A 25802-nucleotide genomic window follows, 5' to 3' on the forward strand; every position below is an offset into this window, starting at 1 on the left:
CAAGAAGATCAGCTGATAGGCTCTGACAGCAGTTCTGGCAGGAGATGAGGGCGGCACCCGGGCTTTGGCCTCAACAACTGGAAGGGTGGAGATGCCTTTAAGTGAGATGGGGAAGCCTGTGGGTGAAGCTGGTTTAGGGGGAAAGATCCAGAATTCAGCCCATCACGTTGTGTCTGTGGTGGCTGTTAAACATCCTAGGAGAGATATTGAATAGACAGTTGACTGTGTGAGTTTAGAGTTTGGGAAAGAGCGGTCTGGGAGAGAGACAGTTTGGAGAGTCGTCAGCTTATCTGAGACCAGAAGATGGATGAACTCCTTGGAACTGGAGGGAGTGGATACAGAGAAGAGAGCTTGTCTAGAGATCGAGGCCGAGGGACTCCATCACTGGGACATCAGGAAGGAAAGGAAGGACCCGACCTGGGGACGAGAGGAAATCCAGGAAAGTTCGGTAGGAGGCCATGGGAAGGAAGAGGGGCCAGAGAGGGAGTGACGGGCCCTGTCAGAACTGAGATCAGTGGAGGAAGAGGAGTCCCCCGTGGAGGTTCTCAGAGACTGAGGATGGCAGCCATGGTGGGAATGGTGCAGGTAGGAGGGCTGACAGAGCGCAGCTAGGAGACAATGAGAGAAGTCTTCAAGAGCAAAAATAGACAGCTCTTGAGGAGTTTGCTATAACAGGAAGGTGAAGGGTGGGGCGGTACCCAGCAGGGCATGTGGGGACAAGAGAGGATTTTTTTTTAATGAGAGAAATATCAGTAGCCTGTTTGCTAATGGATATGATCCAGAAAAGAGCAAAGTTGACTGTATGGGAGAGGGAAGAATGACTGGAAGAGCCTCGTGGAGTCAGTGAGCAGGAGGTGAGAGGTGGGGCGGGGGGTGGGGGTGGGAGCCCCCCAGTGTGACCGAGGGGAGGAAATGTGGCCACACAGACATGGCCAGGAGCTCGTGTGGCAGAGGCTCTTCTCCTGTCACTCCAGTTTTCTCGGCACAGTGGGCATCACGGCTGTTAGCTCAGCGTGAAGGCAGGGGTGGGGAGGTGTTTGGGGCATGAGGATGGAATGAAGGGGCGAGTGCCTAGCCTGGGGAAACTGAAATGTGATCACCGGTCAGCCCTGCAGGCCCACGTCATGTTTGGGATCATAAAGGCAAAGTCAGAACAGAGAGCAGATCACCTGATTCTCTCCAGGCATGTTCAGCTCGTGCCGCCGGATTTATACAACATTGGAATCCACCTGGTGAGCACAGAGAACAGCAGCGGGCAGAGGCCCTTGGGGGTGGGCAGGGACCGCTTGTCCAGACAGTGGCATTTCAGCCAAGCAATGAGCAGAGGGGACAGCGGGCATGAGGAGGAGTGAAACACGGGAGGATCAGTGGGTCGTAGGCCTGGTGGGTTTGAAGGATTATTGTTGACACACCAGAGGGGATGAGCTCGAAAGAACAGGAAGTGGGGGTCAGAGACTAGGCCATGTGACATAGAAGATTCAGTCATCAGTATCAGTAATGACAAGGTCCAGAGTGTGATCAAGTGGGTGCAGGACTTGGACAAGGATGAGGATGAGACCTCTGGTAGAGGGGTTTAGAGGCTGGATGTCCAAAAGTGCACGTGTCAAAACCGTGAACTGTTAGGGTGGGAGGGGTGCTGGGGAGAGGAACAGCGCATGATGGACTGAAGTCAGGAAATGAGTACGGGGCTTCCTTGGTCCAGCGGCTACGAATCTGCCTTCCAGTACAGGGGGCGTGGGTTTGATCTAGGAACATTCCACATGCTGGGGTGCAGCTAAGCCCCCATGTGCCACAACTCCCGAAGCCTGGTGGTACCTTAGAACCCATGCTCTGCAACAAGAGAAGCCACCGCAATAAGGCCTTGCGTCACAGTGAGAGAAAGCCCAAGCACAGAAAGGAAGACCCAGCACAGCCAAAATTTAATTAATTTTTTAAAAAAGACTCAACACAGCCAAAAATAAATGCTCCTTGGAAGAAAAGCTATGACAAACCTAGACAGAGTATTAAAAAGCAGAGACATTACCTTGCCGACAAAGGTCCATATAGTCAAAGCTATGGTTTTTCCAGTAGTCATGTATGGATGTGAGAGTTGGACCATAAGGAAGGCTGAGCACCAAAGAACTGATGCTTTTGTTGTTTTTTTTTTTTCTTTTTTTAATTTATTTTTTTATTTTTTAAATTTTAAAATCTTTAATTCTTACATGCGTTCCGCTTTTGAACTGTGATGTTGGAGAAGATTCTTGAGAGTCCCTTGGATCAAACCAGAGTCCACACAGATCAAACCAGTCAGTCTTAAAGGAAATCAATCCTGAATATTCATTGGAAGGACTGATGCTGAAGCTGAAGCTCCCATACTTTGGCCACCGATGTGAAGACCTGATTCACTGCAAAAGACCCTCATGCTGGGAAAGATTGAAGGCAGGAGGAGAAGGGGACGACAGAGGATGAGATAGTTGGATGGCATCACCGACTTGATGGATGAGTTTGAGCACTCTGGGAGATGGTGAAGAACAGGGAAGCCTGGCATGCTGCAGTCTGTGGGGTCGCAAAGAGTCGGACATGACTGAGTGACTGAAGAACAACAACAAAAATTTGAAAAAAGAAAGAAAGAATAACAGCCAAGAAGAGAGGCAGTGGCAGCAGCTCAGAATGGGACTGGGGGGAAGTGGAAGGGAGAGTGTTCTGGAGCTGATGCTGAGGAGCAGGGAGGACTCCCTCCCACCGCCAAGCCCCGCGGTCACACCTAGAAGCAGCAGAGGGGGCAGGGTTTCTCAGCAGTTTCATGGGGCTGTCCTGTGCCCTGCAGGCTGGTCAGCAGCAGCCCAGGCCTCTCCCCTCTAGAAACATCACACTCACACACACACACTCCCACTGATAACAATAAAAAATATCTGTAAACATTGCCAAATGTCTCCTACCCCTGGTTGAAACCACTGCTATATATAAACCACATTTTGGATTCTTAACATTTCTCGGATTCATTGTCCAGAGACTTCTTCAATCCTAAGAGCCTAAATAAATTCAGGTGAAAACTTTGTCAAGACTCTTGGTCATAATAGAGGTTACGAAAAGTGTTATCTAACACATGAAGCAGAGCTTCCTTTATTATTATTATTTGTTGTTGTTGTTTAGTTGCTACGTCGTGGATTGTAGCCCACCAGGCTTCTCTGTCCATGCTGATTTCCTAGGCAAGAATACTGCGGTGGCTTCCATTCCCTTCTCCAGGTTATTATTTTTAATTGGCATAATGGTATTCTAATTATAAAAGCATTGTGAAATATTACACTTAGGAAATGTTTCTTCCTGCATTATTCAAAACCTGCATTTTATAAAAGCAAAAATTAGAGATATGTAAGAAACCTAAAAGTTAAAAACTAAAAGTTTTTCATCTCTAAAGGCCCACAGCAGAATACCTACTCCAGTATAGCAGAATAACTTCACCACCTTGAATTAGAAAAAGATTTCTTAGCTAGGACCCAGAATGCACTAACCATAAAAGAAAAAAAAAAGATCAAAATTAAATACTTCATCAAAAGATACTATTAAGAAAATGAATAGGCAAGAAAATATTTACAATTCATGTATCTGGCAAATTCTTGTATAAATTAAAAAAACAATCGAGTAACACGATGAACAACATAGACAAAGAAGTCTGATCAGGCTCGTCATAAATGGAGATTTACAAACGTCCGATAAATGGCTGGAAGGGCGCTACTGGGGGTGAGTCATCAGGAAGGCGCAAAGCGCCGCGGAGTGGTCCTTTGCACATGCGCAGTCGAGTCCACGTGTCCTGGACCGACCACGCCCATTGCCCGCAAGATGCGGACTCCGCAGCTGCAGGTGGAAAATGGCACCAGCGCTTTAGAAATAGGTCTGGTCGTTTCTCATAAAGCTACAAGTGCGTCTACCCTGAGGCCCAGCCATCCCTCTCCTAGGGGTCCAAGAAAAAGAAAATACCTCCACACAGACTTGTACAGGAATGGCAGCTTTGGGACTTCCCTGCTAGTCCAGCGGTTGAGAATCCACCTGCCAATGCAACTGGACGCGGGTTCGAGCCCCAGCAGGGGAACTAAGGCCCTGCATGTTGCAGGGCAGCTGAGTCCCGTGCACTGCTACTGGAGCCAGAACGCCGCCGCTGGGGGGGCCTGTGCACCACAGCGAAAGAGCCCACACACAGCAACCAAGACCTGCTGCAACCAAAAACAACACAGAAATAAACATGAAAAGCAGAATGGCAGCCTTAGCCATAGTGATTGCTAACTAGAAACGCCCCAAGTGTGACTGTTCAGCAACAGGACAGTGGGAGGCGCGCGTGATACCTTCGTGGGAGAGAATTCTGCTCGGCAGTCCAAGGGAACGGGATACAGGCAACAGCCTGTGTGAACCTCAGACACATTATAAATGCTGGGCAGAAGCAGCCCGGCCAGATAGTCCCCGCCGTGCGGCTCCATTTATGTGGAATTCTAGAGCAGGAAAGATAGGTCTCTGGTGAGAGGAGTCAGCAGCACTCACCTCTGAGAAGGGGTGCGGGATTGACTGGGGGGTGGGGTCCAAGGGATTTTCCCAGAGTGATAGAGATCTTGTACATCTTGATACAGAGGTGGGCTACACCGGTGTAGCGTTTACTGACTTGTCCATTGGTGTGCTGGAGGTCTGGTCGCTTCACCGTTTTAAATTAAACTTAATTTTTTAAAATAATTTTTACAAATTTACTGTCATTCCTCAGCCCCTCCAACTGGTCTCTTTTTACTTTGAGGAACAGTTTAGCCCAACTTTATTCTTTAAGAACAAAAAAAACTGGATGTCTAACCCAGTACAAGGTTTAGTGGGGATATACTTAAAGCAAAAGTTCTGGGAAAAAATTGTATCAAAGCTGAGACTGGGAAGATGAGTTGGTGAGCTGTGTGCGGAAGCATGACAGAGGACCCAGGAAGAGAAAGCAGTGTGCCGAAAGGCCCAGGGAGAGGACAGCATGGCCGGTCAGATGGGAGGAGGGTGGCTGGGGAGCCTCGGGGAGAACTGCCACGCCTTAGGGTGAACTGCCATGCTTTGGGGTGCCACCATGCTGCCTCTCCCTCAGGGGCAGTGGGAAAGGAGAACTCGGGTGCAGTAACACATCATTTTAATGTGAAAACCCTTTGTAAACAGCATAATACATGTAAAATCATGTCTCTGGTAGTGGCTTGATTTTAATCAAGTACAGCCAAGACTGATGGAATATCTGAACTGGTAAGATTCTTCAGAGTTTAGGTGTTGTTTGTAAGCATAGTCTTTGTTTTGGTCTGATTTTTGGTGATGCAGCTTTGACCTATTTTGTCTTGGTTTCAGGGTTCAAAAAGGATTCTTCGCTCCAACGAAATCATCCTTCCAGCCAGTGGACTGGCGGAGACAGAGCTCCAGTTAACCTTCTCCCTTCAGGTGAGAACCTGCTCTGTCTTAGGTCATTAATATGCCGTGTCCCCCCTGGTCTCGAACGACGCTCTGATCTGGAGATCATTTGATCTGAGAACAGCCCAATGGCTTAATGTCGCCCAGAGCTTCTGTGGCCTGCGTGGATGGCCAGAGCCATCTCTGAGGCCACTGCACCATGAGTGCTGAGACCTGGATGGGCTGCTGCAAAGTACACTGTGTCTCATTCTTCTTTTTTTAATTGTAGTTGATTTAAAATGTGTTAATTTGTGCTGTGTAGCAAAGTGACTCCTTTTTGTACACACATACATATACTTGCTCCTTTTTCTTGTTTGTTTCCTATATTATGTTCTTTTTCATATTCTTTTCCATTTTGGTCCATGGGACGTTGTCGTTTTTCCATCCGTTTTGACCAGTTTGCATCACATCCTGTTTCCTTGGATTGAGGCTGTTGGCCCCACCGTTCTACCACAATCCTCCTCGTCTCTTCTCCTTAGCAATCTGTGCCCCCGCTCCCCGAAGGAGAGGGTGCTCCTTCAGTCTCATTTTGCCCCCATATTGCAACCTCCGTCCCATCCCTTCTCCTCCTTATCCATCCTCATATGTCTGTCTCTCCTTGTAACCCCTGTAGCCCAGGTTGAACACTCGATCACCTGGCAAGGAAAGAGACCATGTTTCAGAACATGTGTGGACCATCAGCTGCAGAGTGGAAGCCTGGTGCTGGGCAGATGCTCCTCTCACCCCCCGTCACCCCCTCATACAGAGGGGAGCCAGTGATCCCCATCACCCCCTCATACGGAGGGGAGGCAGGAAAGCAGAGGATGGTGGTGCGTCCTCCAGCAGGACTAGACCCCACCGAGGACCCCCTCTCTGACTAACTGCGCCCGGCTCTGTTTTGTGCCCGGCAGTACCCTCATTTCCTGAAGCGAGATGCCAACAAGCTGCAGATCATGTTGCAGAGGAGAAAGCGTTACAAGAACCGGACCATCCTGGGCTATAAGACCCTGGCCGTGGGGCTCATCAACATGGCGGAGGTGAGAGAGGGCGGCCTTTCAGAGCCCGAGAGAGACCCCGGCCCAGCTGGGGCTCTTCCCAGCCTGCCACCCCCTGGCTGTTTTATTCCAGGTTACAAACTAATTCTTTTATTGGAAATTCAGGACATGCCTCTTTTTATCCAGTACTTCCTTGCTCTCAAAAAGTTTTTTCTTTAGCTTTTTAAAAAATGTCAGAGAACACTTCTAATAATATGAAGGATTCCCATCCGCCCTTCACCCAGACACTCCAGTGTTAGCATGCCTGCCCTTCAGTTCTCGCCTGTGCACACACTGTGCGTGTTGCTCACTTCTCTGAGCCACCGAGAATGAACTGCAGACAGGATGCCCCATCGCACGTTAATATGTTGTTGCTGTTTAGTTGCTCAGCCGTGTCCAACTCTTTGAGACCCTGCGGGCTGTAGCCCGCCAGGCTCCTCTGTCCATGGGATTCTCCAGACAGGAATACTGGAGTGGGTAACCATGGCCTCCTCCAGAGGGTCTTCCTGACCCCGAGGTCAAACCCGCATCTCCTGCCTTGGCAGGCGGATTCTTCACCACTGAGCCACCCAAGAAGCCCACACATTAGTATGCACCGTGTCAACTTCCTAGAAATAGAAATACTCTCATGTGTGTGCACCGCCCACCATGAAGATGAGGACACTGACGTGGCTCAGGAACGTCCTTCGCAGGCCCAGGGTTGCGTTCACTTGTCCCTTTGGTCTCCCTCGACCTGCAGTCCCTCAGATTTTTCCCATGTCTTTCATGCCCTTGACAGTTTTTTAGGACAAGCTGGTTTCTTAATTGAATGTTCCTCCGTTCGGGTTTGTCTGATGTTTTCTGAAGATCACATTCAGCTTCCGAGTTTTTGGCAGAGTTACAACAACAGTAATGCAGCCAGCACCCGAGCTGACCTGTTCCGTTACCGGTGAGGCTGTCTTATTGCTCGGCTGATTGAAGATGATGTGTGCCAGGATTGCCAATATAAAGTTAATTAATAGCAGTGAAAAAAAACATTTTATAGGCAGATGTTTGAGGACCCTGTAACAGTCTCTTTTTTCCTCATATCTTCAGCCGGTGGTTTTAGCTTCCATTAATTATTCTTGCCTGAATCAGTTATTAGTCCTTGGATGTGCGTTCACATTCCAGTCAGTCCCAGTCAGCACCTCTGGGTTCCTCCAGCCTTTCTCCTTTCCATGTTCCTCAGTCTGTTTGCTTATTTGTGAGGCTCTCCTGTATGCGCAGCCAATCTTCTCAGCCCGAATGAAGGGGAAGAAGAAAGCGACTGCAGATCAATTTTAAAACACATTTCTATATTTTCATACTTCAAATAGGAAAAAATTTTGCGGCCACGACAAAAGGTGAGGTAGTCCCAGCGCATCTTTCCATCATCTTCCTGTTTTGTATCAGAACGAGGGCCTGGGGTCGCGAAGGCTGTGGACGCTGTGTCTAGCCCTTAGGTCCTTCTCTCTGCCAGGCACAGGTGGCCACGGCCTGCAGGCGTCACCCTACCCCTGAGCCTGAGGGCTGCTTGCTCTGTGAAAGACTTAATTATACTGCCGCCATTTTCTATCTCAGGCCTTGACTTTCATCTCTGAGCACACGACCAGAACCGTGACTGGCACTTCTGGAGACAGTTTTACAATGAGACCACCGAGGCGTCCCTGGTGGTCCAGTGGTTAAGAATCTGCCTTTCAATGCAGGGGACACGCATTCAATCCCTGATCAGGGAACTAAGATCCCACATGCGGCAGCTAAGCCCTCGTACCGCAACTCCTAAGCCCAGGCTCCCTGATGAAAGGTCCCACGTGCCGCACCTAAGACCCAACACAGCCAACAGATAAAGAAGTATTTTAAAAATAAATAAAGTGAGACAAGGGAATTCCCTGGCAGTCCAGTGGTTAGGTCTCTGCGCTTTCACTGCTGAGGGTCAGTTCAGTTGTCGAGGGGTTCAGTCCCTGTTAGGGGAACTAAGATCCCACAAGCTGAACTGCTCAGCCAAAAAAAGGTAAAGTGAGGCTGAAGGCAGTAGAAGAATAGCAGGCGGGGGAGAGTGAGAAAGAAAATGTGTTAGAACGCCGTTCCCCGTGGCTCGCGTGTCCTCTGGGATCTGAAAACGGGCCGCACTGCGGGGCTCTGTGTGAGGCTCGTCCGTGGCCGCCTGTGCTCGTAGGTGATGCAACACCCGAACGAAGGCGCCCTGGTGCTCGGCCTGCACAGCAACGTGAAGGATGTCTCCGTGCCTGTGGCAGAAATAAAGATCTACTCCCTGTCCAGCCAGCCCATTGACCACGAGGGGATCAAATCCAAGCTGTCTGGTAAGATGAGTGGTGTTGGGAAGCCCTGCCCAACCCCCCATCTCCATCCTGGGAAATAAAGTGTTCCTGGGAAAGAGGAGCTTAGGGGTCCCTGAAAATAAAAGGGGGCCGGGGCCCTCTCCTCTACCCTGAGGATAGTGGGACGCCAGCCAGCCAGAGCCCCCCGCCAGGCCAGATCTGCCCCTTGCGAGGTTCTCTTACTAAGGTGTCTATTTCCAGACCGTTCTCCTGATGTTGACAATTACTCTGAGGAAGAGGAGGAGAGTTTCTCATCGGAACAGGAGGGCAGTGATGACCCGCTACACGGCCAGGTGACTCCCCACAGCCCCTCACACACACCGGCCGGGAAGCCCCTCCAGAGCCTCCAGAACCTCCTGGGGTTGGGGTTTCCCAACCTCATTCCATCCCCTGCCCGCTCAGGACCTGTTCTACGAGGATGAGGATCTGCGGAAAGTAAAGAAGACCCGGAGGAAACTCACTTCCACATCCGCCATCACAAGGGTGAGCCGCCAAGGTCCGGGGAACGTTTCCGCTGAGGTTTCCAGTCGGGGGCGGGTAGGATGGGAGTGGTGTTCTCAGACTTCCTGGGGGCTTATTTTTAATCAATAGCATCCACACAGGGCCGTCCCCTCAAGGCTCTGATACACCTCTTGGTACCACATTCTCCTCCACCAGCACCTCCACCTCCTCCACCACCAATCACCGTGGCAGAGAACTGGCATTCCTGATGGCAGTCTGTCACATTCTTCGGGCTCTCTTAGGGTAGAAGAAAAGCTGAGAAACCTTGTTGTAGGCTTTGGAACAGATGCTTCCTCGGGGAGCAGAGCCCCTCAGACAGCCTGCCTCCCCTCTCCAGGTGATCACTGTGGATTTCGTACTGTCCGCTGCATAGAGAAGTCCAGTCCTCTCTAGGAGAATCTCCACTTTAAATCATTTGTTGAACGTACCCAGAAATAATAGGCTGGGGCCTGGAACTGTGGGCTTGATATAATGCCTGCCTTAATGGGTCCATGACCTTAGAGACCAGTGCCCATGGAATCTGTCTCCTGCATAAGATTTCCTAAGGAGCCACTGCTGTTGGGGAGATTAGAGTCCTGGACTGAGACGCTAGCATGCTCAGTCACTCAGTCGTGTCCGACTCTTTCTGACCCCATGGACTGTATGTAGCCCACCAGGCTCCTCTGTCCACAGGATTCTCCAGGCAGCAATACTGGAGTGGGTTGCCATGCCCTCCTCCAGGGGATCTTCCTGGCCCAAGGATCCAACCTGCATCTCTCTTCATCTAATACCTGAATTTCTAGGTTAACTCTGACCTATTCTGGGGTTCCAGTGCCAAAGTGTAGGAGAGTCACAAGTGTCAGGAGCTTTTTGGAAGAGAAATTCCCGGTTTCATTGGTCCCCAGAGGCATCCTTATCCTCTCTGGGCAGAGCCAGCCTGGGGACCCTGAGAGCAGAGATTCCCACCACCTTCAGGAGTGAAATAAGCAGAGGCCAGACCTTCCCAGCGTGTGTGTCTGAGCCTGGTTGAGCCTGGTCCACTGTCAGACATGCTGTCCCCTCTCCAGGAGTCCTGGGCTGTCCCTGGGCTCTAGAGACGTCTAGAGTGCGTTTGAACTATTTCATTGTCCTCAGGCTTCTCACCCTTGATTGGGCTCCTAGGCCAAGTGAGGCCCGTCCTGGCCTCCAACCCCACTTGTGCTCTGATGATGGATGGGTGAGGCAGGGTGGCTCTCTTTTGTGATTCCGGCTAAGTTTTTATTTCCTGCACAGAGAGGTCCCATTTTCTTCCCTTGGGTGCCCCCTGGGGCTTTATAGCCACCTCTTCCTGTCTGTCCAGCCTCACGGGTTACCCAGTGCTCTGCACTCTTTTGATAGCCACCCCCGAGGGTGTTTTTGTTCCTGTTAACTGCAGGGCTTTCCAGTCAAGAGTTTCAGAGGAACTGTTCTTTCATTGCTGTCTCCTGCACACACCTGTCCTCTCTCCACCGAGAGCGCTTGGTTTAGGCGCGCTGGCTGAACGGCCCCTGTGGCTCCCAGTCTCCTCCACTCCGGGTGCCCTGCCGTGGGGGGGAGCCCCGCCCTTTCCCGAAGGCCCAGCTCAGTCGCCCTCACAAGTTAGTCTCCTCCATCCCCAGGTGGCCTGTCTGCCGTCCAGTCAGGAGGTGCTGGTGGCCACAGGCTAGTCCCCGGAGCTGGGGTCGGCCCTGGAGAGACAAGGAAGGCCTGGTCTGTGCCGTCAGGGAACTCAGAGTGTCCACCGACACACACACATTTTCACGAGTGGCCGTGACTGTGTAGGGCAGGCACCAGGCGGGTACTGTATCAGGGCTGCGATGGCAGTAGGGGGAGTGAACAACTCTGAGCTGGACAACTTCACGGGCCAGATGCTGAGAGATGCCGGGTTTGCTGAGAGTCAGCAGGCCTTCACCGCATGGATTTGGGGCCGAGGTTTAGTCAAGGCAGAAGTTAACCGTATAAAAGGCCCAACAAGGGGGCACCACACACACAGCTTTGCAGAGTTATAAGCAGTTAGTTCCCACCTAAGTGGGGTGTGAGGGGTTAAATGGTGGGCGAGGCCGGGGACAGGCAGCGCCAGCCCTCAGGGGACACACAGTGACGCTAAGAGGCCCTGGGATCTGCCTGTGGTGCAGCCTCCGTGGACTCGGGAGGGAAGGAGACGGGAGGTGGGCTGGAGGGGGATGGCAGAGGGTGGTCAGTGGCCCCAGGAGGCTGGACAGAAACAATGTTGTTCCAGGTGGGTGAGAGTAGGGGTCAGCGGCCCTGGGCCGGGAGCTGAGGTGCGGGGAGAGATTCCAGGTTCAGACTTGGTGACTGGGGGACCAAGAGAGGGGATGCACGGAAAAGCGTCGAGTTTGAGGAGCCTGTGTGTATCCTGGTGGCGCTCGCCCGTCAGCACCGGGTTTCTGAAAGACTAGAGAAAGGGATGAGCAGGAGGTGATGGTGGGGAGTTACTGGGGTGGGGGCGGGGGGTCCTGGGGTAGAGACTATCCCCACCACTGTCCTCCCCCAGCTCTTTACAAAAGCGGGCCCTCGGTCACCCTTCCGACGAGTGATCGCCTTCCACCCGGGGCTGCTGGCTGAGAACCTCTGTGGCTTTGTCCCTACAGCAACCTAACATCAAGCAGAAGTTTGTGGCCCTCCTGAAGCGGTTTAAAGTTTCAGACGAGGTACGAGCCCTTACTCCCGAGCCAGATGGTGAGTGGAATTCTGGAGTGTCGCCCTGGTTCCCGGGGCGCAGTTGGTGCTGGCGCTGGGAGTCAAGATTCCAGGCCCCCACGTGAGACGGTAGCTGCTTGGAAGGAGGAGAGATTGACAGGCGGCGCCCAATGTTCCGCCATCTTGAGCACAGGGTGCCTGGTCCTCCCCGCCGTGGGTTAACTCCAGGCCTGCGGTGCTCCCCGCCGTGGGGTGACCCCGGGCCTGCGGTGCTCCCGGCCGTGGGGTGACCCCGGGCCTGCGGTGCTCCCCGCCGTGGGGTGACTCCGGGCCTCGGTGTGGGGTGTCTGGCAGCGCTGTTGTTCAGTAGTCACTCCTGCCCCACGGGGAACATCGTGAGGAGCAACCTGAGGTGGGAGCGTCCTCCGTGGCGTCAGGAACTGGCCACTAGAGATACAGTTTCCCCCCCACCCCCGGCTCTCGCAGGCCAGAGCCGGTCCTCACAGGCTCTCTCCTTAGTGGACTGAGACTGCAGACTTGTTCCCTGCGGACTCGAGGGGAGGGCAGAAGGAGCCTGCCAGGGTCCCAGGCTTCCGAGTTTTCTCCAGCCATTCCTCGGGAAAAGCATGGTCTCGCTCCCGCTCCTCTTCCTGACGCTGGGTCCTGGTGGGGAGTGCCAGGGAGGCACTGAGGGCGGACCCTGGCCTCACCAGGTCCTGCTCTCAGGGTCAGATCACAGAAGGGCCCCCAGGACCACCCTGAGGAGGGTGAAGCTATGGCAAGTCCCCTGAGGGGACTGCGCAGGGTGGCTGTGGGAACAAGCTGCCCGTCTCCATGTTGTGAACAGGGGTAGCCCCCAGCTCAGAGGTTTTGTCTTCCCCCACAGGTGGGCTTTGGGCTGGAACATGTGTCCCGGGAGCAGATTCGAGAAGTGGAAGAAGACTTGGACGAGCTGTACGACAGCCTGGAGATGTACAACCCCAGCGACAGCGGCCCCGAGATGGAGGAGACAGAGAGTGTTCTCAGCACGCCGAAGCCCAAGCTCAGGTGAGGCCCGCACCCTGGCTTCCCGAGGCCGCACCATCTCCAGACCCTCCCCTACCCCCGTGATCAGGGGATCTTGGCTCCTCAGCCCTGACGAACCTCCAGCCCTCTGGATAAAGGTCGTTGTTTAACTGACAGAAGCTCCCATAGAACTCTCTCAAGTCCTTCAGTCCAGGCCCCTCCTTGTCCAGCCTCTGCTGTGTCTTCCTCCCGACATCCTTGAAGCCCGGGTTTTCAATCTTTCTAGAACACCAGCTCTCCCCGGCTGATCACAAGCTGCTGTTCTGGGGCCTGGCGGCCCCTGACTGACCCTCACTGTGCTTCTTTGCTGCCCACAGGCCCTTCTTTGAGGGGATGTCACAGTCCAGCTCCCAGACGGAGATCGGCAGCCTCAACAGCAAGGGCAGCCTCGGCAAAGACACCACCAGCCCTGTGAGCACAGCCAAGGGCGGTGGGGGCACGGGGCCAGGGAGTGGGCTTAACACGGGGTCTCCTGCACGACGAAGGGAGAGGGGGCGTGCAGAGCGGGACTGGGGGAATTGGGATAACACTGGGTCCTCTGCTCCCCGCTCATTTGGGACCTGCGAGTGGTCTCATCTTTTTTCAACCTCGGTCGTCATCTCAGTCCTGCCGGGCGCTCAGTGCTCTGAGGGCACTGCTGTGGCCGGGCAGATGTCCATTTTGGTCTCTTCCCGCCGTGACCTGGAGCCTTCCCTCCAAAGCACGCGGTGCCTTGACACCTCCCCTCAGCACCCCTCACGCAGTAGCTGGGAGTGCGGCATCCGGCCAAGGGTAGAGACTCTGCTTCCTGGTGGGGAAGGGATGGGGCAGGAAGCCCCCAGGGTCTGTTCAGGAGAAATTACGTGGGCTTTGCTGAGGAAGTGGGCAGCGCCCTCAGAATCGAGAATTCAGTGGGCAGGTTTCCATTTGGCCTGGTGAGCCAGAGGGAGCCAGCGCCGCCCCCCCCCCCACCCCGCCCCAGAGCCCAGCCTTACCCCGGACCACACCCTGCCCCTCCCTGGGAAGGCCTCCTCAGCTGTGGAGCAGAAGAGCAGGAGCCGGTCTTGATGCTGCACCTGCCTCAGGCCCTTGGAAGCTCTCCTTGCCCTCATTTACAGCCGACGACCCGATTTTAGTAAGGTCTTTGGTTTGCAGCTGAAAGCCGAGTGTCTTCTCTGTAGATCAAAGAAACTGAATCCTTTAAGTCCTCCTGCCCTTGCTGCTTTAACAAAGAAACTCAACCAGCAAATAGGTATGAACCTGTGAGGAAACGTCCTGAAACTGGTGAGGTCCTCCGTTCTCCCCCAGCCCCGTCCATTCCCGGGCGTCTGCGAACCGTCGGCTCAGAGACGGCCTGACTGCCTGCTGCCACCAGGTGGCGCTGTCGTCCGCCTTATCTGTCCTCCCGCTGAAGGCGCAGCACGTGTGGTCCGGCCCTGGAACAGCGGCACCACGTGGCCTTAGCGAGCAAACGTGGGATGGACCCTGGCGGGCGCCGCCGAGAATCCCTCCGCGGAGAAACCTCAGGCCTGACCCTGGCAGACCCCACGCTCTCAGCCTTTCCAGCCCAGGTTCCTGTGATCTGGCGCGGAGGAGGCCTCACACGGCTGCTGCTTCTATTCAGGATGTCCTTGTAGCTGCTCTCTTTCTGGCGGGGCTACTGAGGGGCCCTGCTAAGTCCTCACTGTCCACGTGGACGGGTCACTGGCTTCGGGGGCCAGAGTCCACTGCAAGTGTAAATAAAAGGGGCGGACTCTTCCGGAGAGAAACCTGGGGCCTGGCCAGGGGGAGACTGACTCCAGGCATCCTAGCAATGCAGAACAAGGGCCCTCCTGTGACACAGTGCAAGCAAATTACGAACTGAGATAGCACCCCAGAGCACGAAGCCTGATGCCTAACATATGCAAACACTCAAGAAACGTTAGGGGTCATTGTCAGTCAACCAGTAAGGGAAACTGTCTTAATGAAGTTGTCTCTGGGTTGATGCAATTTGTAGACTCGGCTTTTAGTCTCCGTTGCATGACTTACAGAATTTAAAGAGAAAAATCAATTGATGGTCCGGGCCTCAGGCGCTGTATTTGTAAAGTGAAGCTGCTGGGAAAGATTGAAGGCAGGAGGAGAAGGGAAAAACAGGACGAGATGGTTGGATGACATCACTGACTCAGTGGACGTGGGTTTGAGCAAACTCCGGGAAATGGTGAAGGACAGGGAGGCTTGGCAAACTGCAGTCCATGGGGTCGCAAAGAGCCAGACACGACTGAGCAATTAAACAAAAGGTGTCAGCACAGGAGCCCAGTTAGCTCAGAAATCAGTGGAGTATCAGTCTTGACAGTGTGATGGCCTAAGGACCCCTCTTCAGGCAAAACATTGCTTTGGGGCAGGGTTGGGCTGAGAGCACAAACTCTGAAGTCAGTCTTCGGAGTCTGAATCTTGACTCTTATCACTCCACTGACTGTTCTGGGCAGTTACCAAGGCTTCGTGTCCTCGTCCACAAGTTGCATGTAAAAAGGACATGCCTTACAAGGCAGAGTGAAGATCCAGTGGGAGGAGGCAGCTAAAACCTCCAGCGTGGCACTTGATTGGTGCTTGGGTTGGTTTACAGCAGGGGCAGCAGCAGTACGGTAAGCAGCGTTGCCACTGTTACTCTGGGCCCGGAGAGCCATTCCAGTTCCGGACTCCTGAAATTGATAGACTCCAGTTGTCTTTTTAGTGAGTCCTTCAAATTCTGATTCTTTTGGCCAAATTTCAGACTTTGCTGGTTCTCTGTGATATTTCTATTTTGAAGAGCCCCATATGTCTTGATGTGGGTGTGGAACTTTGGAATCCTTTAGTATGAAAGGCACTTTGGGAACTACAGAGCGAGGCTGTGCTCTTCACACAGCGAGCTTCGAGACGTTCGAGGGGAAACACACGGGGCTGGTGCGCCGTAGGCAGGCGAGAGCTCGCCGGCCAGCTTTCGTCCTCTCTCCCTGGTTTCGTAGCCTTGTCATTTGTTTCTTTTTCCTTAACCTTCCTTTCTGTTCCCCAAATTTCAGAGAGTTCAGTTGATCACTAGAACCAGAAGGGATTTCTGCCAACACAAATTATTACAGTTGTGAGTTTTCCCAAGACTTGAGCAGATGATCTGGTCCTTGAAGCTGATAACAATGGGCCCTGACAGCACTTCAGCTGGGGCGGCCAAGAGATGGAGACGTTCTGCCAGGACCGCCTGCTGCTAAAAGTTGCAAATTGCATGGCACTGTAACGAACGGTGCTGGAGACCAGCAGTTGGTAAAAGTGAGAGCCTAAAGTACCACCCCACTCTGGCCCCCCACACGCACAGGAGTGCGGGCACCACACCTCAGGCTGCTGCAACTGTCTCGGCGCCACACAGCGAGACAACACAGCGGTTGTGCTGCTGGGGCGAGAAAAGCCTAAAGTATTTATAGGAGCAGGAAGAGGGACTTGGAGAGTCAGGAGCTTACTCCTGGCAGGATCGACCGGAACATCCAGAAGAGTCAGTGCGTAGCCGGCAGGTGCCCCCAACTCTAGTCTGGGTTAGAGCTCTCTGACACTGCTTTGTTGTCAGAGGGCTTGACCACAGGGCTGCTGCCCGAGAACCTTCGAGCAGGGCGGTGTTACCGCCCTCCTCCATCCTCTCTCGAACATGTTTAAGTCGCTCGTCATGCTGAGATCCCACACTGAGTGAAGTCATCTCCAGTCTCAAGTCCAACCGAGAGTTCTGTGACTGTAGACCGTTAACATTGGTTATCCCAATAGGCAGTGTGTAAATGAGCTAGCTGTGCAGACAGGAGGCAGCCTGCCGTGCGTGGCTCTGAACCAAACTGTCTCCCACTCCGGGGCCACGGGGTCTGGCTAAAGTGCCTTGGGTTGATTTTACAGATGGCTCAGAACAGTGGTCCTCAACCAAGGGTGGTTTTGCCTCCCAGGGAATATTAGGCAAGGACTGGAGACAATATATATATATATATATATTTTTTGGTTCTCACAGCAGGGGTGAATAGTGGGTGGAGGCGGGACTGCAGCTCAGATCCTGCGCAGGACGCCCCAGAGTAGCGAAGGGCCCTCCGCAGATGCCAGCGGTCCCAGGTGGAGAAAGCCTGGCTTAGCGTGTGACATGGGCTGACTTGTGTGATCATTGTTCGTTAGTTTGCGAAGTGACCCCCATGAGCTTTTTCAGGCTTTTTCTCTGTACTCTACTCAGAGAAGGGACTTTGGGTCATTGGGAGGAAGTGGGCTATCTTCGATCCTTTCTGATTTCCTGGTTCCCCAGAAGAACCAGAGACCCATTTCCATGTAAGATACACAATTCATAGGGCTCTTAGCTCCTTGGAAAAATGTCCCCATTACTCAGAGAAAGGTCATTGGGAGGAAGTGGGGGACATCTTCAATCCTTCCTGATTCCCTGGTTCCCCAGAAGAACCAGAGACCCACTGAGGCCAGTGCCTTCCCCACAGCTGAGACTCACACCCCACAGCTGCTCGGGATTCCGACACTGGTGTCTGCACAGCCAGAAGCAGCATTTGCAAGTGTGAAAAATCTGGTTCTTTATCTGCATTTGCAAAGTACCTTTTTAATATTTATGAGACCTGTTAATAAGAGTTGAGGACAAAGGGAGAATTATTTCACACCTAAATGGCTTAGAATATTCTGTTTGAGGGTTTTCTAGATGTTTCCACCAAGCCAAACGCATTTGGCCCCCATGGATGTCTTTAGACTTGAAATCAAAGACCTGAATGCTGAGCGTCCCCTTTCTTCTCAGCACCACTGACAGCAGAAGTGGCCCCTTGTTCCCCTCCTGGGCAGGGGTGTTCACCAAATCCCAGAGTCAAGACTGGCAGATCCCACAGCCAAGCCTTCTGAAGGCTGGGCTTCTCTTCCCTGAGAGCATCTTTTGAGAATCAGAATTTCTGGGTTCAGCGTCTCACCATGTTACTGATTTAATGATCACAGAATAACTGACCTTCTGAAGCTCGGTTTTTCACAAAAAATATGCTCCTTGTTAAGGTAAAAGTCCCAAAGATGTTATGAAAGATGTCATGAGGTCTTCAGATTAAGTGAAAGTATTTTAAGCTTCCAAGGGACTTAGGGAGCAAGTTAGAGTGGTGGTTATTTGGATTGGTGATGACTAATTATTATACTTTTTGCAGATGGAATTGGCTGCGCTAGAAAAAGTCAAATCTGCTCGGATTAAAAATCAAGATGACAGCTTGACTGAAGCAGACGCTCTGGTATGTACGGTTCTGTCTCCTGCTTCCAGCTGCTGAAAATAGTTTTGGGTGCCTTTAGAAACAGAGGCAAAAAGACCCTCAGGACCATCGTGAAACTTTCGCCTAAATCTGTGGACTTGGGAAGGTCCTGCATTCTCTTTCTCCCAAAATCTTTACCTGTGGAGTATCAGGTTGGTGCCCAAACTAGCAAACCAGGAATGTCCCCATTCCTCTCTTTCATTAGGTCTGAGCAAATGCTGGTTTGAGTACTTTCTCACTATCTGTCACCCTCATGTACTCTATTTTTTTCAATGTTTATGTATTGATTTATTCGCTTTTGGCTGTGCTGGGTCTTCATTTCTGCAGGGACTTTTCTCTGTTACAGCAAGCCAGGGCTACTCTAGTTACCCTGCACAGGCTCCTCCTTGCGGTGGCTTCTCTTTTTGGGGATCACGGCTCTAGGGCTTCAGTAGTTGTGGCGCACAGGCTGAGTCACTCCTCCTCACATGCGACGTTCTCGAATCAGGGATCAAACCTGTGTCTCCTGCACTGACAGGCAATTCTTTACCACTGAGCCACCAGGGGACGCCCCCACCCCCTCACTTACTCCTGGGGGACGATGAGCAGTATCTTTCCCTGAAAAACCATCCCTTTCTCCAGTGTTGTTTTTACGATGGCCGGATAGTCCATAGCATCAGCTCTCCAGGTGGTTACCTACTGGTCATCTCCTCCCACTGAGAGATGTTGGGGCTGCTCAGGGGTGCATGGGGTGGATCGCCTGGGGCACCCAGTGTGGTTTCACGCAGATTGAAATCACACACACACACACACACACACACGCAGTGCTGAGCACTGACAGTGCCAAAATGAGAACACCGCAGCGCCCCGTCGAAGGAAAGCCAGCCAGAGCACACGGTCGGCCTGGGCCCGAGCTCAGCCCACGTGGGGCTGGAGGCCAGCCCCAGCTGGGAGGAGGGAGCAGAGAACTTGACCAGATACCCTCCGGGGATGTGCTGTACCTCAGCCTCCCGGTGGGAGCTGCCAGCTGAAAGGAGGAATTCTTTCCGGCTCACATCTCCCATAGTAAAGAATACTGTGTTACAGATCTGTTGTTCAGCAGAACCTTAGGCTGGGTTCAAGAGGACTGTGGTTCACCCGAAGTCCAAGTAGCCCAGCCTCCACTGTTCCCCTCTTTGGTCTGTACTCCGTAGCAGGCATTTCAAAAATGAAATTCCCATCACATCACTTCCTGAGTAAAAGGCTCTCCTTCCCGCCTAGAGAAGCCAGATCATCAGCCCAGGTTTGCGGGCTGATGGTTCATAAATGTAGGGGTCAGGTCGGATAGCAGGCGACAGTGCCCAGCACGGCGGGCACCCTCAGCTGAATTAAACAGTTGTCAGGGGAGGGGGGCGGGAGTTTTAGAGCCATGTGTTTTCTGGAAAAGAGCGCAGGGGGCTGATGGCCCGTGGTGCTGACGGCCCAGACAGGAGCCACCAGGCTCTTGTGATCACGGAGAGGGTCACCCTCGTGGCTTCCTTTGCTCTGTGGCAGGAAATCACTGACCAGGACATGTTTGGAGACATGAGCACGAGTCTGGTTGTGCCCGAGAAAGTAAAAACTCCCATGAAGTCCAGCAAAACGGACCTGCAGGGCTCCGCCTCCCCCAGGTACTCAGGGTGGGAAGAAGCTCCTGAGGCATCGGGTGGAAGGAGGGGAGCACGGCGAGAGTGGCTTCGGAAAGGGGGGCCATTTAACCGCCTCCTTCCACGTCCATGGCAGCAAAGTGGAAGGAGTGCACACCCCCCGGCAGAAGAGGAGCACCCCCCTGAGGGAGCGGCAGCTCTCCAAGCCGCTGAGCGAGAGGACCAACAGCTCCGACAGCGAGCGGTCCCCAGACCTGGGCCATAGCACGCAGGTACCCACCGCCAGGCACCCTGGATCCCCAACTCTGGTCCATCATCTCCTTGGGAGGTCGGGTGGAGAGGAAGGGGGTGTATTTGATTGTTCTGAATAAAGAGAGGCCTAAAGGGAGAAGTCCAGCATGTTTGTTATCTGCTCCTGCTGAGGAATTGCAGGACGGAATAGGGGACATCAGCTCTCCCGGAAGGTCTGCCCTGTACTCTGATGCCCTTAGCATTGCTGTGGGCTAGTTACAATGATCTGAAGCCGACATGGCAACATTAAACTTTTGAGTGCCAGACCTCAGAGTGGCTGGAGTAGGCACCCAGAAGGAACTGGCCCTTGGGGTCGTATGCTCTCTGAAGGCCAGTCTCCCAGGGAGGGAGTCTCCCTGACGGGCCTCGCCCAGCTCCTGTGCTCCTGGAGTTAGTGGTGGGCCCGCTTGTTCTCCTGATAAATACCTTTGGGAGGGGGGTTTGTGTCTGGGTGTCTTCCAGAGCTAACGCTCTGCAGCTGAAAATGAGCCCAGGACAAGAATAGCCTGGTGCCTGGGGCGAGGTATTGTCCTTCTTGTTAATCACTGTTCCTGAAATACCTTTGTTCCCTGAGTCGGAGGGCTCCCCACATGGCGCACTCTCATTATCTCTCCCCGCTGCCCTCCTTTCCATCCTGTGAGCGCCTGCTCTCCGCTCCTTCCTCCCCTCCCACTGCCCCTGCTTCATTCCCCTTTGGGGCCCTTCCTGCCTCGGCAGGACAGCCACCATGTTCCTGGAGCACCAGCCTGGGCCCTGAGGCCTGGCTTCGAGTGTTCTCATCCCACTCCAGTCTGCTGTGCTCTGGCCGGGTCTGGCCAGGGACACCGGGTCTCCTACATAGGTTCCTGGTAGCTCTTCTCTATACCCTGGACCACAAGTCACCCCACCCCACCCCCAAGCTCCCTGGGGATCAACAGACACATCTATCCCTGCAGATTCCCAGAAAGGTGGTCTATGACCAGCTGAACCAGATCCTGGTGTCGGACGCGGCCCTCCCGGAAAACGTCATCCTCGTCAACACTGCTGACTGGCAGGGCCAGGTACATCACCCAGGATCAGGGGGCCAGGAAGGAGGGATGCTGGGGAACAAGAGACTCCCCGGGTGTGGATCCGAAAGCCAGGGCACGGGGAAATCCGAAATGACCCCCTTCTTTTCCGGCTCCTCCTACCCTGACCTAAGCCCACAGTCTGGCTCTGGTCCCAGTCCCATCATTTTCCAGCCTGAGGGGCCTTAAGTCACCAATTTTCTGTACCTTAGTTTCCTTATCTCTAAAAGAGCAGAGACGCCAGCGGTGCCCTGGTTTTCAGGAGGGGCGGAGCAACAGCAGCCCAGCCCTGCCCCGTCCCTCCATCCACCCAGGGTGTGAGCCGCAGAGGCCATGTAGAATCTTGCATGTCCTGGGCCTTCCCACGTTTCCTCCTGATCCCATCTCCCTGGGGGCTGGCCCCACCTTCTCCCGACTGGCAGTCTGAGCCCGACCTCGGCTGGCTGTGGTCTAAAGAACGGACAGTGGGCCCGGCCTGGGCCTTGCCGCCCTCGTGGCCTGTGGAAGGCGGTGTCCCTGCTGCACGGCCTCACCTGTGTGGTCCCCCCGCCCCCACCCCCGCAGTACGTGGCGGAGCTGCTGCAGGACCAGCGGAAGCCCGTCGTGTGCACGTGCTCCACAGTGGAGGTCCAGGCCGTGCTGTCTGCCCTGCTCACCCGCATCCAGCGCTAGTAAGGCCGGCTCCTCTCCTGCCCTTTGGGGTCCCCTCCCGCCTCATCCTCCCACCTTCATTTCCAAGCTCTGAGAGGGCCCCCTGGCTCATCAGACCCGGAACTCACAGTTGGTCGGGCGGCGTCAGGCCCGGGTGCTCTGTTATCCCTGCTGGCCCCGGAGAGTCGCGATGAAAACATCACCTTCCTGCCTGCCGGCATCCCGCCTGGTCTCCTGCCACACCTTGACCTGTCTCATCCTCTTCCTAAACCCATGACAGAGAAGGCCAGGCGGTGACGGGGTTCTACAAGACTTTCTCCTCCTGCCCCCTGCCTACCCAGAGTTGGGGCCCTCCCTCTCAGGACCTGCCGTGGGAAGAGCCTCAGACGTCTTGGGCTCATGCCCGCCTGTGACCAGAGGGCACTGCCGACTCGTCTTCCCGTTAGCCTCAACCGGTTCTGCCTGCCTCCTAGACAGTCCCCTGTCCTCTCTGACCCTGAATCTCTCTCTTTTTGCAGAAGCACTGTGGTGTGTTGCCTCTCTCTGTGTGATTTTGTTCACTGGTTTGTTTTTCCTCTGGGGGCTGTTGAGGTCAAGTGAAGTCAGAGCTGGGGGGAGGCTTCCTCTGAGCAGGATATGACCCCCTAACGTGGCCCTGTCCCCCCCGCCAACCCTCGCTCCCAGCTGCAACTGTAACTCCTCCATGCCGAGGCCGGTGAAGGTGGCGGCGGTGGGCGGCCAGAGCTACCTGAGCTCCATCCTCCGCTTCTTCGTCAAGTCGCTGGCCAGCAAGACCTCCGACTGGCTGGGCTACATGCGCTTTCTCATCATTCCCCTCGGTGAGGGTGTGGCAGAGCCCACCCCTGAAGTGGCGGGTGGCATTGGGTCCTGGGAAGGGCCAGTCGGGGAGACTGAAGGCTGGGCTTCATTCACCTCCTCCTCACCAGCTTGCCTTCTCTGGTCTCCGTCTCTCAGGTTCTCACCCAGTGGCCAAATACCTGGGCTCCGTCGACAGCAGGTATAGCAGCACCTTCCTTGATCCTGGCTGGAGAGATCTGTTCAGCCGCTCGGAGCCCCCAGTGTCAGGTACTGGCCCCTCGTGGGGGACGAGACACAGGGAGCTGGGCTCAGCTGCATGCAGGGGCGGGGGGTGTGCTGCTTCTCCTCCCCGCGGCCTTTTCATTTTTCCAGCATTTTATTAAAAGGAGGCCCTGTAAGTGCAGCCCTTCTATGCTGGATGTGTTTGGTCTCTGCACATTTAGAAATAAGGAGGCCGAGGGGGTGGTGTCGGGAAGTATCTGGTTGTGGAGATCAAATGTGGAAGCAGAGAGCAGCTGCCAAGCGTCTATTGATAAACAAATAACACGCCACCAACCATGTCTTTTCCTGAAATACAGAGCAGAGGCAGCAGGGACGGGAGCGAGCTTGGGCCCAGCGAGGCCGGGAGGTGGTCAGTGCTCCCACGGGCCGGGCAGGAAGTGATGGGGGCGGGGGCGGCAGGTGGTTCCAGGGCTGATCAGAGCAAAGATGGAAGCAGGAGCCTGGAAAGGAGCAGGCTAGGGGGAAGGGAGCATGGATCAGACGGGAGGACAGCTCTTGGCTGCACGATTCCTTAGATTCAGGGGACTTCCCTGGTGGTCCCGTGGTTAAGATTTTACCCTCCAGTGCAGGGGGTGTGGGTTCAATCCCTGGTTGAGGAGCTAAGATCCTGCATGCGTCGAGGGGATCTAAAACTAAAACATAGAACAGAAGCAATATGGTAACAAATTCAGTAAAGACTTTATAGTTCACATCAAAGAAAATCTTTAAAAAACTCCTGGGATTCCCCTGGTGGTCCAGAGGTTAAGAATCTGCCTTCCAATTCAGGAGACATGGGTTCGAACCCTGGTCGGGGAACTGAGGTCCCCTGTGCCACAGATCAACTAAACCCGTATGCCACGGCTAAGCCCCAACACACCCAAATAAATAAATGAACGTTGTTTAAAAAATTCCTTAGGTTCAAACCAGTGGGTCTTTAGAGCCCTTTGTCTGCCTCAGCTCCTGGGGTCTTCTGGTGGGACTCAGCAGGGGGGCTCTCAAAGAGGGTTCTCGGGTTCGCCTGCTGAAATAAGTCAGCCCATGTCTCGGCTTCTCCGCAGAGCAACTGGACGTGGTGGGGCGCGTGATGCAGTATGTCAATGGGGCGGCCGTGACGCACCAGCTGCCCGTGGCGGAGGCCATGCTCACCTGCAGGCACAAGTTGTGAGTGGACCCGGGGTGGACTCTTGGAAATAGCTTGGGTGGGCTAAATAAATCTTCAGTTCTTTTACTTTTTCACACCCTCCTCCTCTCCACCACATTTCCCTCGTAGGAACCCAAGAGAGTATGAGAGGCCGTGCCTTCCCTTCTCTGCCTGGGCCTCCCCCGACCCCGGCCTCCCCCCACTCCCTGTGGGCGCCCCCTCAGTACAGACGTGGGGGCAGGGGGTAGAGCGTGCACAATCAGGGCTTTCGCCTCCTTTTGGAGGCTCCTTGTGCCATCCTGAGGGCAGAGGGAAGATGGCAAGTGATGTCTGGGCTCCCTTAAAGCCTCAGTAAAACGTGGAAAGCTTCGGTCCCCAGCTCTCCACTCAGTCTCTCCCGCCAGCTGTAAAGCTCTCCTTTCTCTTCTCACAGCCCTGATGAAGACTCGTATCAGAAGTTCATCCCCTTCATTGGCGTGAGTACGAACCCCCCTCTCCTCTGTACCCCACCCACCCACCTGGCCTCCACGTGCACACGCGTGCATGCGCGCGCGCACACACACACACACAAGGGGCTTTCCTGATGGCTCAGATGGTAAAGAATCTGCCTGCAATGTAGGAGACCTGAGTTCAATCCCTGGGTCGGGAAGATCCTCTAGAGAAGAGAATGGCAGCCCACTCTAGTGTTCTTGCCTGGAGAATCCCATGGACAGAGGATCCTGGCAGGCTATAGTCCACCGCACACAGTCCAACATGACTGACTTTGACTTCATATGCAAGAGACTCATCTAGATAGCAGGTCTTATCCAGGGGCGATTTTGTTCCCAGGAGACATCTGGCAGTGTCTGATCTGGGGACACATTTGGCTGTCAGAGCTGGGAGTGGGGCTGGGCACGGCTGGGAGTGGAGGTGGCACCGGCATCTGTGGGTGGGGCCAGGGACACGCTAACCACCCTGCAGGGCCCAGGACAGGCCCCCGACAGAGAGCCCCGAGGGTCAGCAGTCCGGGGAGAGGAAGCCGTGGGCTGGGACAGGCCCCGAGCTGCTCCTTTCGGAGTCCTTTCCCCTTTGGGGGCTGGCCCTGTGTCACCACAGGTACCACGTGTTATTACTGTGGTTCTGGGGTCCTGGGGGGTGATATCCAGGGCACTGGTTCTCCAGTCTCAAGGAAAAGAAAACAAAGCTGTTCCGAGGAGGGGAGTCCGAGACATGAGTAGCTCTGTCTTCAGAGTGGGGGACACGGAGAGGAAGGGGCTCTCTCCCCTCCTGTTTGGTCAGGGGACAATCTTTGCATGAGTGGACTCTGAAGACGAAGGAAAGACCTCTTGGGTGTCCTTGGCGTCGGGTGATCCCAGCCCAGGTTGCATTTGGCAGCTGCTGGGCCCCGGGGCCAGCCGAGACTGACCGAGAGAGGGAGCCTAGAGGGGACAGCTGACGCCCCTCCCCCACTGGGGCCGAAGCACAACACAGAAGTTCTCTCTCTGGCAGAGAACTCAGATCTCCCTTTCTGAGGCGGCCGAGATTCTCTTCCACATCAGCTGGTATCTTTTCCTGCAGCCTCGCCGAGGGAGGGGGAGGGTTCCTCCCCACCTCTAGGTAGGAAGAGGCTCGTGCAGGTGAGGGGTCAGCGGCCCCCATCCCTGCTCTCCACTCATCCCAGATCCTGTGAGCCTCGAGTGATCCTGGGAAATGCCTGAGCCTGGGTGGGGTGGATCCTTGTCAAGGCTCCCATTTGCCTGGTCCAGTCAGTCCCCATCAGCC

General features: G+C 54.2%; 1 protein-coding gene across 1 annotated transcript in view; it reads left to right on the forward strand.

Annotated features, from left to right (window-relative positions):
* Positions 1–25802, forward strand: part of PACS1 (phosphofurin acidic cluster sorting protein 1) — a 144275-nt gene that overhangs the window by 111976 nt on the left and 6497 nt on the right. The window contains exons 3-19 of the mRNA XM_018042932.1: positions 5329–5418; positions 6318–6443; positions 8614–8758; positions 8978–9069; positions 9179–9259; positions 11887–11946; positions 12822–12982; positions 13318–13411; positions 18130–18210; positions 19741–19856; positions 19969–20104; positions 21059–21163; positions 21734–21840; positions 22505–22659; positions 22796–22906; positions 23959–24061; positions 24475–24517. Of these exons, the coding sequence (XP_017898421.1) occupies positions 5329–5418; positions 6318–6443; positions 8614–8758; positions 8978–9069; positions 9179–9259; positions 11887–11946; positions 12822–12982; positions 13318–13411; positions 18130–18210; positions 19741–19856; positions 19969–20104; positions 21059–21163; positions 21734–21840; positions 22505–22659; positions 22796–22906; positions 23959–24061; positions 24475–24517 (1806 nt within the window). The remainder of the gene's footprint in view (positions 1–5328; positions 5419–6317; positions 6444–8613; positions 8759–8977; positions 9070–9178; positions 9260–11886; positions 11947–12821; positions 12983–13317; positions 13412–18129; positions 18211–19740; positions 19857–19968; positions 20105–21058; positions 21164–21733; positions 21841–22504; positions 22660–22795; positions 22907–23958; positions 24062–24474; positions 24518–25802) is intronic.

This window comes from Capra hircus, chromosome 29 (genome assembly GCF_001704415.2).
Source record: "Capra hircus breed San Clemente chromosome 29, ASM170441v1, whole genome shotgun sequence".
Lineage (NCBI taxonomy): Eukaryota > Metazoa > Chordata > Mammalia > Artiodactyla > Bovidae > Capra > Capra hircus.